The sequence below is a fragment of the Notechis scutatus genome, chromosome Z (assembly GCF_049901735.1).
Source record: "Notechis scutatus isolate UNSWTSFEM ecotype Mainland chromosome Z, rNotScu1.2, whole genome shotgun sequence".
In the NCBI taxonomy this organism is placed as follows: domain Eukaryota; kingdom Metazoa; phylum Chordata; class Lepidosauria; order Squamata; family Elapidae; genus Notechis; species Notechis scutatus.
Window position 1 is genome coordinate 120,431,165 of NC_142025.1, and position 16,724 is coordinate 120,447,888.

Genomic DNA, 16,724 nt, shown 5'->3' on the forward strand with positions numbered 1-16,724 from the left:
GAATTCCCTAGTGAGTTTTATTTAAGATGGGTGGACTTCAACTCCCATAATTCCTCAGTCAACGTGCTTTAAGATGGCTGGACTTCAAGCCTGAGAATTCCCTAGTGAGTTTTATTTAAGATGGGTGGACTTCAACTCCCAGAATTCCCCAGTCAGTGTGACTTATGTTGAGTGGACTTCGACTCCCAGGATTCTTAGCTAACATGCTTTAAAATAAGTGAGCCTCTATTCCCATAATTCCCCAGCCAGCATGCTTTAAGAGGGGTGGACTTCAACTTGCGATTTTCACACGGTTGGGACTAAAACATTTTAACATTTCACCCTGCAGCCATTGGAAATTTTGCCGGGAACAAGCTCGATTTTTCCCGGAAAGGACAAACAAGCATCGACAAGCCAGCGTGGATTCAGCTTTCAACATTGGTGCCAGAAAAGCAGGAAAGAAAAACTCCCCAAAAGAGAAGGAGAAAGGCCGAAACTATCCTTAAAACAATTCTTATTTTTCTTAAAATAAGCCCAATCTGATCCAGGCTCTGCATTCCCACCCAGCAATTTTTAACCAACAATGGTGGTTAGTGGTTGCAGTTTTTTTAATGTTCGTGCCAGTTGGAAGGAGGAACCACCAGTTTCCTTGTCCAGGGAGGGGCCCTGAGGTTTGTTTTTTTTTGCATACCCAGCAAAAAAAGGGGGGGAGGGCAGCAGGAAACTCAACCGGTTGGAATTCTGCCCGCCGGTGGTTTTCAAGGAAGCCGAAGCGGCTTTGAAGGCTTCCCAGGCGCAGGAGGGAATGTCGGCAGAAGGGTGCCGTGATTTGACTAAGGTTTATATTGTCTTTTTTACCCTCCAAAGGAAAATAACACTGGTGCGATGGGTTGGGAATGATGGGGTCATAGGTCCAGGTGGAATACCAGAATTGGAAAGGGACTTTGGAGGTCTTCTAGTCCAACCCATTGCTCAAGCAGGAGACCCTATATACCAGGGGTGTCCAACCTTGGAAACTTTAAGATTTGAGGATTTCAACTCCTAGAATTCCCTCTGTGGACTTGAACTCCCAGAATTCCCTCAATGGACTTCAACTCCCAGAATTCCCTCAATGGACTTCAACTCCTAGAATTCCCTCAATGGACGTGAACTCCCAGAATTCCCTCAATGGACTTGAACTTCCAGAATTCCCTCTGTGGACTTGAACTCCTAGAATTCCCTCAGTGGACTTGAACTCCTAGAATTCCCTCAATAGACTTCAATTCCTAGAATTCCCTCAGTGGACTTGAACTCCTAGAATTCCCTCTGTGGACTTCAATTCCCAGAATTCCCTCAGTGGACTTGAACTCCTAGAATTCCCTCTGTGGACTTCAATTCCCAGAATTCCCTCAGTGGACTTGAACTCCTAGAATTCCCTCAATAGACTTCAATTCCTAGAATTCCCTCAGTGGACTTGAACTCCTAGAATTCCCTCTGTGGACTTCAATTCCCAGAATTCCTTCAGTGGACTTGAACTTCCAGAATTCCCTCTGTGGACTTCAATTCCCAGAATTCCCTCAGTGGACTTGAACTTCCAGAATTCCCTCAGTGGACTTCAACTCCTAGAATTCCCTCAATGGACTTCAACTCCTAGAATTCCCTCAATGGACTTCAATTCCTAGAATTCCCTCAGTGGACTTCAACTCCCAGAATTCCCTCAGTGGACTTCAACTCCTAGAATTCCCTCAATGGACTTCAATTCCTAGAATTCCCTCAGTGGACTTCAACTCCCAGAATTCCCTCAGTGGACTTCAACTCCTAGAATTCCCTCAATGGACTTCAACTCCTAGAATTCCCTCAATGGACTTCAATTCCTAGAATTCCCTCAGTGGACTTCAACTCCCAGAATTCCCTCAGTGGACTTCAACTCCTAGAATTCCCTCAGTGGACTTCAACTCCTAGAATTCTGGGAGTTGAAGTCCACGGGTCTTAAAGTGGCTGAGGTTGAACCTAGGCCTATTGTTGATATTTATAAGTAATCTTTGACTTACAACCGTTAGTTTAGCGATCTTCAAAGTTACAGCAGCACTGATAAAAAAAGTGACTTATGACCATTTTGCACACAAGACTATTGCATCTTCTGCCTGGTCATGGGATCAAAATTCAGAGGCTTGGCCACTGGCATGTACTTTTGACTGTGGCGGAGTCCAAAAGGAAATTGCCCGAAAAAACAGCCTGAAAAATGGCCTGGTTTTTTGGCCATTTTTGGGGCTGTTTTTGAGCCATTTGAGGCTGTTTTCAGCACTTTTTGGACCAAAACATCCTGAAAATGGCCTCAAAATGGCCCATTTTTTGCCCATTGTTCAGGTAAAATGGCCGGATTATGGCCTGGAAAACTGTCTGAAAAAGGCCTCAAAAATGGCCTGTTTTTTGGCCGTTTTGGGGGCTGTGTCCAGACCATTTTGGGGGCTGTTTCAGGCTATTTCTTGGTCTGTTTTCAAACTGGTTTTGGGCTGTTTTCAGGCCACTTTTTGGGCCAAAACATTCTGAAAACAGCCCCAAAAGGCCTGTTTTTTCGCCATTTTTCGGTGCTCCAGCGCCTGCAAAGACCAGCTGGCGACGGTGCGCGTGTCCACAAAGAGGGCTCTGTGTGCCATAAGTCGGCCCGCATGGCTCTAACCACTGCACCACACTGCCGGGCGGGCACCACGCCTTAGGTGTGTGCCTGTGAAAACACGGTGCTCCTGCCAAAAGCGATAAGAACAGCCACTTGGGCGATAAGGCTGGCAATGCGCCATGCGCCGTTCCATGTGCTGCGATGCAGAAGGATGCCGAGCCTTCCCGACAAGGGCCTTCCGGGCACTCTGCACATGCTCCGATTCCGAGCCCCAGGCCCAATCTCAGTCCTTGATGTACGACCACTGTCGAGCCCAGAATCCACAAAAAAATTTATTCAGGCCGTTTTGTCCCGTTTTACAACTTTTCTCGCCATGTTTGTTAAGTGAATCACCTCCATTGTTCAATGAATAACCCTGTCAATGTAATTTACAGTGTCCTCGTATTATAGCCACAATGGACCCCCAGTGTTTCTGTGGTGAAGTGAGACATTTCTTAAGTCAGTTTTGTTGTGTTTTATGACCTTCCTTGCCACCGTTGTTAAGTGATCACTGTAGTTGTTAAATGAGTAACCCGGTCGTTAACCAAATCTGGCTTCCCCCCCCCCCGTGGATTTTGCTGGTCAGGTCACGGGGGCCACTGCGACCGTTGTAAATATGAAGCAGTGGTCAAGCATTTGAATGTAATTCACGTGACCGTGGGGGATGCTGCAACGGTCATAAGTGTGAAACACGGTCACAAGTCACTTTTTTTTTGGTGCCGTTGTAACTTAGAATGGTCACAAAAATGAACTGTTATAAGTTCGAGGGCTAACTGTAACCGAATTGGAAGGGACCTTGGAGGTCTTCCAGTCCAACCCCCCCACCTGCTCGAGTGGGAGTCCCTACACAGGCAGTCCTCAACTTACAACCGTTGCAAAAAAAAAAAGTAAATCAGGTTTGCTTTTCACCCTTTACGACCGTCGCAGCCTCTCTGTGATCAAAAGGAAAACGCCTGGCAACCCGACTCGTATTTACGACGGTCGCTGTGTCCCGGAGGTCACGTGTTCCCCTTTGGCGACCTGCCGACGAGCCAAATGGATGAAACTAGACTCACTTATTGGCCGTCTCACTAACTGACCTTCTGGAGGGAAAAAGATCAAAATTTGCTCAAGGTGGGGGGAGAAATGGAGGGTCTATCTATCTCCCCCCCTTGCAAAATTGTCCCCCCTCCCCCAAATCCCGAGGATTTGGAGAAGCGAAAATTCCAGACACACAACTACACATATACACACACACACTCACACCCTGGGCAAGCAGTGGCTTGCTGGGTGATGAAACCCCTGGCGGGCGGGCGGGCGGGCGGCTGGCACACACCCTGCCCTGTCTCAGCCGGGCAAGTCTGCTTGGTGCCCCGGACCCCCCCGCCAGCCACTCCCTCCACCCTCTCTTTCTCCAATTACCAGGGTACTTAGCCGGCCCAGGCAAAGGGTAGGGCTGATGGGAGTTGGAGTCCAATGGGACCCCACTCTTCCCCCATGACAGACATTACAAGAAGAGATTGGAGTGCCATTGGTCAGAAATGGCGCAGTATGGTCCCCTGCTTGGGTGGGGGGTTGGAGTAGATGACCACCGAGGTCCCTTCCGGTTTTGTTATTCTGTTTTTTCTTCCTTTTCTTTTTCTCTCTTTCCTTCCTTCCTTCCTCCATCCTTTCCCTTTCCCTCCTTTCTTTCAGAAATGGTGTAAGATCTCCTGCTTGGGCAGGAGGGTTGGACTAGATGACCTACGAGGTCCCTTCCAACTCTGTTAATCTGTAAACTGTTAATACTCTTGCAAAAATCCGAGAGCCCCCGCCCCCAAAAGCTGCTTCTTCCCCAAACAGGCACCCTCCGTGCAGAAGATTGCACCCTCCACGTCTCTGCCCACGCCGGCTGGGGAGCATGGGTGTTGAAGTCCCACACTTGGCACTCAGATGGGACTCCGGTGGGACCTCCCCCGTTTCTTCCCTTGCAAAGAAGCCCCCAAATTTCAACGCCCTCCTCTGTCCCTGCCCATGCCTCTACCCCCCCACGCCCCCGTAGGCTTGGAAGCATGGGCCTTGGAGTTTCCCACCTGTGCAGATTGCAGGTGGGGGCGGGGCTGGGGTGGGGAACAGCCTCGTCCCAGGGGCCGCCCTCTCCACCCCCCTGATGCTCGCCTCCCACCCAAACCACCGGAAGTGGCAGGAATTCCCAGGCTCCACGTGACGCTGTGGAATGCGGTGACGTCATCCCCGAGGGGGTCGATCCAAAAAAAAAAAAAAACCAAAGGGGGGAAAAAAGTGGAAAGAAAAGAAAGTTTCTTTGCCGCGTTCGGAGCGGAGAAAGTTGCGGAGAAAAGTTTTATCGGCGCGGGAGGGAAGGTGGTTGGGACGAGGGAGACGCCGGGATCAGGTGAGGAGGGGGCAGAGGTGGTGGTGGTGGGGGCTTTAACCTGGTCTATGCAGGGCAGGGTCTGAGCGGTGTGGGGGGGCATAAACTAGACTGGGGAGGGGGCTGCTCTTCTTGGGGCCGCCGCCTTGCTGCAGCCCTTTCTGAGCCCCCTCCTCTATCCTGAGCCCCCCTCCCAGCCCTTTCTGAGCCCCCCCAGTCTCTTCTGAGCCCCCAAGTCTATCCTCCCAGCCCTTTCTGACCCCCCAGTTTATCCTGAGCCCTCCCGTCTCTCCTTTCGTCTGTTTATCGTCTTTCTTTATAACCCCCTCTTTCTTGCCTCTCTCTCTCTCTCCTTTATTTTATCTCTCCAACTGTTTATCCATCCGTCCATCCTCTGTCTTTCACCTCCCTCCCTTCCTTTCACCATTCGGGTTCAGCTGAAACGGATCCAGAAGCAGAACTTCCAAAAAATAAGGGCGGGGTGGGTGGGTGGGTGGGGGGGGAAATTAAGGATTGGCCAGGAAAGCCCAGCCGTTCCATTCAGTGTCCAATTTTGACTCGATGTGTTTTTCCTCTGCCACCACCCCACCACCACCCCCGCAAAAAATCCAGGTTCCCTCAGCATGTCCGGCCCCACCTGGCTGCCCCCAAAGCAAGTGGGGCTCCTGGCCCAGCCAGATGTCCCTGTCTCGGCCACAGCCGCCTGCAAGGTCCAGAAGACCTTCGCCTCCGTCCCTGCAGCCCCCAGACCCACCTACCGAACTCCGGAGACCAATGGGGGGATGAGCTCAGCGGGGGGCCCTGCCCGGGATCAGCCACCTCCTCCAGGTAAATGTGGGACCCCTCAGTATTTGGGGAAGGGCTTTCTGCACAAACAGGGATGTGGGGAGGGGGTCTCCAAGGCGCAATTTCTCAACCTGGGCCGCTTGAAGACGGATGGACTACAACTCCCAGAATCCCCCGGGTTCTAGTGGGCAAGGTTAGGGTAATTGGCTACCTTACAGGGGTGTCAGGAGTATTTGGCAATGCTGGAGACAGGATGGATGGATGGAGAGATAAGATGGATGGATGGATGGATGGATGGATGGACAGATAGGATGGATGGATGGATCGATGGAGACAGGATGGATGGATGGAGAGATAAGATGGATGGATGGAGAGATAAGATGGATGGATGGATGGATGGATGGACAGATAGGATGAGATGGATGGATGGATGGATCGATGGAGACAAGGATGGATGGATGGAGAGATAAGATGGATGGATGGAGAGATAAAGATGGATGGATGGATGGACAGATAGGATGGATGGATGGATCGATGGAGGCAGGATGGATGGATGGAGAGATAGGATGGATGGATGGATCGATGGAGACAGGATGGATGGATGGACAGATAGGATGGATGGATGGAGAGATAAGATGGATGGATGGATGGATGGATGGAGACAGATAGGATGGATGGATGGAGAGATAAGATGGATGGATGGAGAGATAAGATGGATGGATGGATGGATGGATGGATGGACAGATAGGATGGATGGATGGATCGATGGAGACAGGATGGATGGATGGAGAGATAAGATGGATGGATGGAGAGATAAGATGGATGGATGGATGGACAGATGGAGGATGGATGGATGGATCGATGGAGACAGGATGGATGGATGGAGAGATAAGATGGATGGATGGAGAGATAGGATGGATGGATGGATCGATGGAGACAGGATGGATGGATGGACAGATAGGATGGATGGATGGATGGACAGATAGGATGGATGGATGGATCGATGGAGACAGGATGGATGGATGGAGAGATAAGATGGATGGATGGAGAGATAAGATGGATGGATGGATGGATGGATGGACAGATAGGATGGATGGATGGATCGATGGAGACAGGATGGATGGATGGAGATGGATGGAGGAGAGATAGATGGATGGATGGATTGAGATATGGATGGATGGATGGATCGATGGAGAGGATGGATGGATGGACAGATAGGATTGATGGATGGAGAGATAAAATGGATGGATGGATGGACAGATAGGATGGATGGATGGATCGATGGAGGCAGGATGGATGGATGGAGAGATAGGATGGATGGATGGATCGATGGAGACAGGATGGATGGATGGACAGATAGGATTGATGGATGGAGAGATGGAGATGGATGGATGGATGGATGGATGGATGGACAGATAGGATGGATGGATGGATCGATGGAGACAGGATGGATGGATGGAGAGATAAGATGGATGGATGGAGAGATAAGATGGATGGATGGATGGATGGACAGATAGGATGGATGGATGGATCGATGGAGGCAGGATGGATGGATGGAGAGATAGGATGGATGGATGGATCGATGGAGACAGGATGGATGGATGGAGAGATAAGATGGATGGATGGAGAGATAGGATGGATGGATGGATCGATGGAGATAGGATGGATGGATTGGATAGGATGGATCGATGGAGACAGGATGGATGGATGGAGATAAGATGGATGGATGGAGAGATAGGATGGATGGATCGATGGAGACAGGATGGATGGATGGAGAGATAGGATGGATGGATGGATCAATGGAGACAGGATGGATGGATGGAGAGATGGAGATGGATGGATGGAGAGATAGGATGGATGGATGGAGAGATAGGATGGATGGATGGATGGATGGAGACAGGATGGATGGATGGACAGATAGGATGGATGGATGGATCGATGGACATATAGGATGGATGGATGGATGGATGGACAGATAGGATGGATCGATGGATCGATGGAGACAGGATGGATGGATGGACAGATAGGATGGATGGATGGAGAGATAAGATGGATGGATGGATGGATGGACAGATAGGATGGATGGATGGATCGATGGAGACAGGATGGATGGATGGAGAGATAAGATGGATGGATGGATGGATGGACAGATGGATGGATGGATGGATGGACAGATATGGATGGATGGATGGACGAGATAGGATGGATGGATGGAGACAGAGGATGGATGGATGGATGGACAGATATGATGGATGGGACAGGATGGATAGACAGGATGGATGGATAGATGGAGACAAGATGGATGGATGGACAGATGGACAGATAGGATGGATGGATGGATGGACAGATAGGATGGATGGATGGGGACAGGCTGGATGGTTGGAAACAATGGATAGACAGAATGGATGGATAGATGGAGACAAGATGGATGGATAGACAGAATGGATGGATAGATGGAGACAAGATGGATGGATAGATAGGATGGATGGAAGGGGACAGGATGGATGGATGGATGGAGACAGAAGATGGATGGATGGATGGAGACAGAAGATAGATGGATGGATAGACAGAATGAATGGATGGATAGAGACAGAAGATGAATGGACAGATGATGGATGGATGATGAATGGATGGAGGCAAGATGGATGGAGGGATGGGTGGAGCCAGATCTGTGAATAGGAATCATATCTGCATTCTAAAATGGCAACATGTCCTTTGACTACATTTCCCAGCAGACCTTGCTCCTGAGTAGGCCGGCCGCCTGACACGTCTGGGAGTTCTAGATCCCAACACCTAGAGAACCCAGTTTCATTCCTTCTGCCCTTTCCCGAGTATGAATCTCTGCCCTTCTTGTTCCTCTGCCCCAGGCCCCACCTTCCATCCTCAGGATTCTCCTGCGGACTCCCCTACTCCTCCGTAAGTGAGCGAGGGTCTCGGGATCCTGGGATAGCGCTACACCTCCCAGCTACACCCTGCAGGTAAGGAGGCCCCGGGATTGACCCCACCTGGCTGAAGGGGAGGAAGGCTTAGAGTGGTCCTGGGGAGGAGGCAGCCCAGCGGAGATACCATGCTAAGCTGCTGTCTTTCCCCCAACCTGGTGCCCTCTGGAGCAGGGGTCCCCAACCGCACGGTCCGCGGACCGGTACCGGCCGCGGAACAAGCCTTACCGGGCCGCTGGTTGCTGGGCGCCGCCATCTTTTTGGTAAAAAAGCAATTTTTCGTCAAAAAGATGGCGGCGCCAGCGCTTCGTGAGCTTTCTGGGTAGAAAGCCATTTCTACCCAAAAAGCTCACGGAAGCGCTGGCGCCATTTGACGAAAATCACTCGGTGGCGTCACCGGAAGTGATTTTCGTCAAAAGATGGCGGCGCCCAGCTGACGCCGGAACCGGGCGCGGCGCTCAGCTGACGCCGGAACCGGCCGCGGCGCCGAAAGGTTGGGATCCCTGCTCTGGAGGACGCAGCTGCTGGGAGCCTTGCCGACACCTACCGTGTTTCCCTGAAAAATAAGACCTTGTCTTATATTTTTTTGCCACTAAAAAAAAAAAAAGGCACCAGGTCTTATTTTCGGGGACGCCATCCATGGACTAACCTCACTTGCACGCGTCGTCACCGGCCTCCTTCCGGAAGTCCTTCTCCTGCGGCCGGCAAGGCCTTCTTGAAGGCCTCTGCAGCCGATAACTCTGGATCGATCCAGAACTTTGTTATCAGCTCCAGAGGCCTTCAGGAAAGCCTTGCCAGCCTTGCCGGTGGCTGAAGAAATGGGCCGGCAAGGCGGGTGTCAGGGTGTGCGAGGCCTGGCTACAACTGTCCAAAGGTAAGTAGTAGGGCACCTTTAACCACCACCCTGGCTTAATTTTTACCCTGGAGTGGGTGGGAATCTTCATTAGGGCTTATATTGGGCGCACGGGTAAAAAAAAAAAATCAAGCTAGGACTTACTTTCAGGGTAGGTTGTATTTTTGGGGATAGTGCAATTCTGAGAGTTGTAGTTCTACTAGCCAGAGCACAACTCCCAGGATTGTTCTAGGCACGGGAAAGGATCCGCATTTTCCACAAGGAAAAGGTTAAACCGCTAAAACGCTGGCGCCCTTCTGCCAAAACAGGGCAGGCCGAGATCCAACAGGCACAGCCCTTGGGAGGGGGCAAAGGCAGGGGGTCACCCCATTCCAGAAGCCCAGATCGGATCAGCGTGGTTAAAATGGCTTCCTCAATCAGAGAGACATCCTGATCCCTCCCCCAAAAAAAATTATACTTTCCACCAGGAGGGAGAATCGCCGGAGCAGGCGCGTGGCCTTCACCCCACCAACCTCGATGTCCAGATAGATTCGCTCACCAGCATGTTGGCGGACATGGAGAACGCCCAGCAGCGCCGGAGCGAACGAGCCGTGAGGAAGCTGAGGGATGGGAGGACGAGACGAGGACGGGGTGCCTGGGGGTGTGCTGTTTCCCCCAAAAAAATTCTTTACTTGGGACCCTGATTGTTTTACCCGTTTTTGCAGAACACGGAATCTGCACCGTATCCACCTCTGCAGCCTGGTGCCCCCAAACTCAGCCCGGCTTCGGCTACTTACAAGCCCACCCTCTCGGGCGGCTTTGTGGCCCCCAAGCCGGATGCCAAGACCCTGCCTTACGGAGGCCCACCAGGCTCTGGATCCCCTTACCCAGCCACCCCAGTGCTTCCCTGCCAGTACGGCTCACCCGGCTTGGGAGATGTCTACGGATACCATCGTGCCCCATTGGCACCCAAGCCGTACCCCAGCCAATGCCCGCCTCATACGCCACGGCGTCCTCCTCAGCTGGGCCCCCCTTCAATGTCCAGGTGAAAGTGGCCAAGCCGGTGGTGGGCTACAACCAGCCCAGGCGCAGGGCCGAGCCGGCGTATGGGCCCCCGTCCCCGCAAGTAGGATACGGGGTGAAACCTCCCCCGCAATATGCCACCGAACCGGGGTCCCGTCCGCGCCCCCATGAGGCCGAGCCTTGGTACCCGGAGCCTCCCTCCTATGGCCAGCAGCTGGGCGAGGGGGAATTCTATGCCGGCCCTGCAGGGCAGGGCAGGTTGGCGCCGGCGGGGCAGTTCCAGTCTGGATTGGCGAAAGCTGGGAAGGACGAGTTGACAGCGCCGCTGGTTCCTGCTGGCAGTGGGGGGCTGAGGTTCCCCCATCAGGTAACTCTAGCTGCTGGGGATAATGGGAAAGGGGAAGGCAGGGTAGGGGTCTTTCTCGGGGAAGGGGGCTTCCATCCAGGAATGGAATGCAGGAGGGAAAGAATGAATGCTAGAGAAATTCAGCTTGTGTATGAGAATGAGGCTGAGGACAACTCCTCCTCAACAGTTCCCAGAGTCTATGTTTTGTGCGGCAAGTAAAGGTAGTTCTTGACTTATTGAGCCCAACATTTCTACTGTCAAGCAAGATGGTTGTTAAATGAGTTTTGCCCCTTTGTACAACCTTCCTCGCTGCCGTTCTTAAGTGGATCCCTGCTGTTGTTAAGTGAGTCGCTTGGTTGTTAAGCAAATCTGGCTTCCCCATTGGCTTGGCTCATTGGAAGCTTGGAAAAGGGGAATCCCGCAACCCCCGGAAGCCCAACCTGTCGTAAATACGAGTCCGTTGCCAAGCGCCTGAACGTTGATCACATGCCCATGGGATGCTGCCATGGTCGTAAGTGCGAAAAACAGTCAAAAGTCACTGTTTTTGGGGCCATTGTAATTTTGAGTGGTCACTAAATGGTTGGAAGTTACCTGTATAGGAGGCCCAGTGGCTTAAATTCCTGAGGAATTTGTTGGTGGAAAACCGGATTGCACTTGGCCCATGCTCAGGAGCCGTGCCTGCATCCTCATTTTTTATCACATTTAACCCGGGGGGGGTGTTTGGGGGGGAATGTTTCGTGCTTCTCAGTTGCCCAGCTTAGTGACCGCCATTCTCCCATCCTCCCCTCTCTTTCCCACAGCCTCCCATGTGCCGCCCAGAAGAGGAGCTGGACCGTCTGACCAAGAAATTGATGTACGACTTGAACAATCCTCCCACCGCAGAATATTTTGGTGGGTTTCTCGGAGCCTTTAAAAATTTAGCGATTGAAAACAAAAAAAAACACCAAAAAGTTCGTCTTTTTTAACGGAGCCTCTAGGTGCAAGAGCAGTCTATCTCGAAATGCTATCGCTGGGCAGAATAGCCACGCGGGAAGCTCCTCTTGGGTTGTTTTCAGAGGAAACTTGGATCTTTTCGACTCAACATTGGGGTTTTTTGGGGGTGCAGGTCTGGGCTGATACCGGTTCGCAATCGAGCATCGCACTTCTCTCCTTGACCCTTGCAGGCCGCTGCGCTCAGTGCGGGAGAACGTGGTGGGCGACGGGACGGGCTGCGTGGCCATGGACCAGGTCTTCCACGTCGAGTGCTTCACCTGTGCTACCTGCCGGTGCCGCCTGCGGGACAGCCGTTCTACGCCATTGACCGCCGGTCGTACTGTGAATCCTGCTATATTGTGAGTTGATGGGGTAGAGGGGGTGTTTCAAAAAAATCCTCATTTTGGGTTCTCTCATTCTGTTGTTGTTTTTTTTCCCAAACTTAGCCTCTTGTTTTAAGATGGGTGGACTTCAACTCCCAGAATTCCGCCTGCCAGGCAGGGGGAATTCTGGGAGTTTTGAAGTCTACCGGTCTTCATACAAGTTTGAAAAACATGGCTCTAATTTCTGGGAGTTGGGCTCCCCCTGGTGTCGTCATGTGAAAACGCAGCTTCCTGTTCATGAAATGGACGAGTCTCTTCTGGTGTCAGAATAAAGCTGGAAGGGACTTTGGAGGTCTTCTAGTCCAACCCCGTGCTTCTCTAGTAGAGCAGGGTTGTTGTTTTTTTTAGGCGACTCGAGCAAGCGATCCAAGCCGCAGGCACCAAAAGTCCTGCAGAATCCTGCCATCTGCCAAATCGGCCATGGCTTTACTCGCAGAGGCTTGAACCCAGGGATAAAAACAACGGCAAGAGAGTGTGGAAAGAGGGTTCTTTTATAATTTTATTTTATTTTTTAAAAATCTGATTTTTCTGACTTGAACCGCCCCCCCGCCTGCCACCCTCTCCGGCCCAGGTGACCCTGGAGAAATGTTCAATGTGCTCCAAGCCCATCATGGATCGGATCCTGCGGGCCATGGGCAAAGCTTACCATCCCCAGTGCTTCACCTGTGTGGTTTGCCACCGCTGCCTTGATGGGATCCCCTTCACCGTGGATGCCACCAGCCAGATCCACTGCATTGAAGATTTCCACCGGTGAGATTTGGGGGAGAAATGTGTGTGTGTGTGTGTGTGTTCCTTTGGGGCTATCTTTTAGGATCCCAAAAAGAGATCCTTGGATTCAAAGACCGTAGTACGACTCTTGTCCTCCGGTGCTGCGGTCGTAGGGAGGCAGTACCACAAGTCCCATCCTCCCCCAGCTAGCAAGGCGGGAGAAGCGGGGGGATCCCGGTGCCCCAAAATCTCAGGAAGAGGGCAGGGCCCAACATCATGTCTCTCCCCCAGGAAATTTGCCCCCGGTGTTCTGTGTGCGGTGAGGCCATCATGCCTGAACCAGGCCAGGAGGAGACGGTGCGCATCGTGGCCCTGGACCGCAGCTTCCACATCAACTGCTACAAGTGCGAGGTGAGCCACGGCAGGTGGGGGGGCGGCAGGGAGGCTGCTGTCGGGACCCCCGTGAGCATGGACAGAGTGGACAATGGGTGGAGCTGGACTTGTGGGTGTGCTTTGCGACGGAGGTTGTTAAGGAAAGGCATTTGCGTGGGATGGTGGAAGGTCGCCTACTAAAGTAGGGGGTTGGACTAGATGACCTCTGAGGTCCCTTCCAGCCCTGGGATTCTGTGATGTCTCTCTCTGTTTTTCTGCCTGCCTGCTTGCCTATCATCTCTCTACCTACCTACCTACCTATCAACTCTCCCTCTCTATCTATATCTAACTATATCTATCCATTCATCTATCCATCCATCCTTATCTCTCTCAGTCTGTCTGTCTATCCATCTCTTTTCTCTCTCTTTCCCTATGCATTATATCTGTCATCTTATCTCTATCCATCTATTTATATCACACATCTGTCTCTCCATCTCTCCATCCATCTCTCCAGCTGTCTCTATATCCATCTATCATCTGTTTGTCATCTATATATATCTATCCATCTATCCATGTATCCCTCTCTCCCTACCTATCTATCTTTAGATATCTATTCTAATTATCTATATCTAACTATATCTTATATCTATCAATCATCCTTGTAGATCTATTTATTCTATCTATCTAATCTATGTTTCTGTCTCTCTCTCTCTTCTATTTAATCTATCTTTATATATCTATTTATTCTACTTACCTTTATCTAATTTATCTTTGTCTGTCTGTCTCTCTTCTATTTAATCTATGTCCATCTATCATTATCTCTGTCTGTCTATCCACCTAACCAAGTCTATTGCCTATTTCTCTATGCATTATATATATGCATCATCTATATCTACCTATCTATCCATCCATCCTTCCATCCATCTATCCCTGCATTATATCATCTATGTATCCATCTATCTATATCACACGTCTGTCAGTTTATCCATCCCTCCATCTTCCCATCCTCCTATCTAGCTATCTCTGTCCGGTCGCTCTCTATCCATCTATATTTACCTATATCTATCCATCCATCCTTTCTTTCTTTCTCTTTTATCTCTTTTTTCTTTCTTTCTCTCTTTTCTTTCTCTTTCTTTCTCTCTTTCTCTTTTATCTCTTTTATCTCTTTCTTTCTTTCTTTCTTTCTTTCTTTCTTTCTTTCTTTCTTTCTTTCTTTCTTTCTTTCTTTCTTTCTTTCTTTCTTTCTTTCCTTTCCTTTCCTTTCCTTTCCTTTCCTTTCCTTTCCTTTCCTTTCCTTTCCTTTCCTTTCTTTCGCTTTTCAAGGAAAGATTGGACCACTGCTTGTCTGGGGTGGCATATATTAAGGTCTCCTATCCTGGACCAGGGGCTGGACTAGACGACCTCCGGGGACCCTTCCAATCCCTGACATTCTGTGACTTCAGGAGGGGAGGGAGGGATCCTTTTGGGAGCACCCCTAACAGTCGCATCCTGTTTTCCTTTTCCTCTTCCCGCCGCTTCCCCTCTCCAGGAGTGTGGCCACCCGCTCTCTTCCGAAGGGGAGGGCCGCGGCTGCTACCCGCTGGATGGCCATATTCTCTGTAAGAACTGCAGTGCCCGCCGGATCCAGGACCTCTCCTCCGATATCACCACTGACTGCTGATGGGAGGGCGGGGGCGGCTTCGTGGGCTGCTCGACTTTGCACCCCGTTTTCTGGGTGCAAAGAGCTGGTTGCTGTGATTTCAGGGTGGGCCCAAGATGGCGCTTGAAGAGGGGTTGGACTTCAACTCCCAGAATTCCCTAGCCAGCTTGGCTGGCTGGGGAATTCTGGGAGTTGAAGTCCACCCCTCTTCAAGGCGCCATCTTGGGCCCACCCCTGCTCTAAATTGCTTCCCCCCGTTATTTCATTACCTTCCCAATTTGGGGGAGGGTGTAGAAAGCCCCCGGCTCCGCAAGGACTCCGCCAAATAGATTTCCGTCCGTTCTTCAGCCTTGTCCCAGCTGCCACAGACTACAAATCCCATCGTCCTGAGAGCTGCTCTGCGTTTCAAGGGTGGAACTTCCTCTGTCCCCTGAATATCTTTGAATGGACACCCTCACCCATAAGCCTGGGAGACTCCCCCTACTCATAAGCTGGTCTTATCTGGATAAATTTGGGGCTGGGGGCTATTTCCCCTCCTCCCTCCTTCCCTCCTCCTCCTCCTGGGATGCTAAGTGAGCACAAATCTTCCCTTGTTGAACTTTTGCCTGTTAAATTTTATTTTATTTTTAAAAGATTTTTCTTCTTCTTCTTCAAAATAGACTTCGGTGTCTGAGTTTCTTCTTCCTCTTCCTTCTCCCCCTTCTTCCAGCCTGCCTTATTTTTATTATTATTATTTTTAATAAATAATGATATCGGGCCATGGGTGTATTTTGAAAATGGAATTAAAAGAGGTGCCCCTTTTCTGTTTTCTGTTTGCTTCTTGGATGGAGGGGTATCTCGTTTATGGGGCGTGGAGTTATATTTGGGGGGTGGGGGATTGGGCCTGGTTGTGTTTGTGTGGGGCAGTGTTTTTCAACCTCAGTCCGTTTAAAAGGTCTGGACTGCAACTTCCAGAATTCCATGGCATGGCTGACTAGGGAATTCTGGGAATTGAAGTCCAGAAGTCTTAAAATTTACTAAAGTTGAAAAACACTAGGGACTCTATACCCCTAAAAATTGGCATCTAACCTTAATCAAATCAACCTTTGGCTAATTTTGGATGGTAACTCCCATCGGCCCTAACCACGATGCTAATAAAACATGGTGGATTAGAGACTCCCAGTTGACGTCGCAGTGGTATCAGCGGCAGGAATCGCAGTTCCGCAATCCCTGCGGAATATGCCCGTCGGAGGGCTCCGAACAGTTCTGGAGAACCGGTAGCAGAAATTTTGAGTAGTTGGGAGAACCAGCAAACGCCACCTCTGACTGGCCCCGCCCCCACCTGTTCTCTGCCTCCCAGTGAGTTTCAGCTGATCGGCTGGGTCTTCTTTGGTTGCCCTGCACAGGAGAACAGAGCTGGAAAGCAGGTTAGTGGAGTGAGGAGGGAATGGAGATTTTACAGTATCCTTCCCCTGCCATGCCGGCCATGCCACATCCACCAAGCCACGCCCACAGAACTGGTAGTAAAAAAATTTGAATCCTACCACTGGCCGCCAAAGCCACCCTGGAGGGGAGGCGAAGGAAAGAGGGACGCTCTGGAGGTTGCGGACAGCAGCGACTCTCCTGCTTGACCCAGAGAAAACCCTCTAACCCGAAGGCACGGAGGGGGCAGCCATCCTGGCAGCCACCAAGCTAGGGCAGCCAAAGCAACGAAGACAGAGCAGAAGCGAGGAAGTCCACGAATGCTGGCTGAGGAATTCTGGGAGTTAAAGTCTATGACT

The 16,724-nt window shown here is 50.9% G+C and overlaps 1 protein-coding gene and 1 long non-coding RNA gene across 2 annotated transcripts in view; one reads left to right on the forward strand and one right to left on the reverse strand.

The window, feature by feature from the left end:
• The first annotated feature begins 4,847 nt into the window (after window positions 1-4,847).
• Window positions 4,848-15,765, forward strand: LOC113430781 (thyroid receptor-interacting protein 6-like). The gene is given in 15 exon segments (XM_087946577.1): window positions 4,848-4,985; window positions 5,577-5,792; window positions 8,618-8,650; window positions 8,653-8,682; window positions 8,685-8,728; window positions 10,010-10,132; window positions 10,247-10,502; window positions 10,505-10,911; window positions 11,691-11,781; window positions 12,054-12,071; window positions 12,074-12,163; window positions 12,166-12,221; window positions 12,817-12,995; window positions 13,208-13,364; window positions 14,854-15,765. Coding segments are annotated over 14 exon segments (1,821 nt in total). The 5' UTR covers window positions 4,848-4,985; window positions 5,577-5,587; the 3' UTR covers window positions 14,986-15,765.
• The window catches only part of LOC148129198 (uncharacterized), a 91,439-nt gene continuing 90,230 nt past the window's right edge, over window positions 15,516-16,724 (reverse strand). Inside the window, exon 2 of the long non-coding RNA XR_015745843.1 lies at window positions 15,516-15,933. This is a non-coding gene — a long non-coding RNA (uncharacterized LOC148129198). The remainder of the gene's footprint in view (window positions 15,934-16,724) is intronic.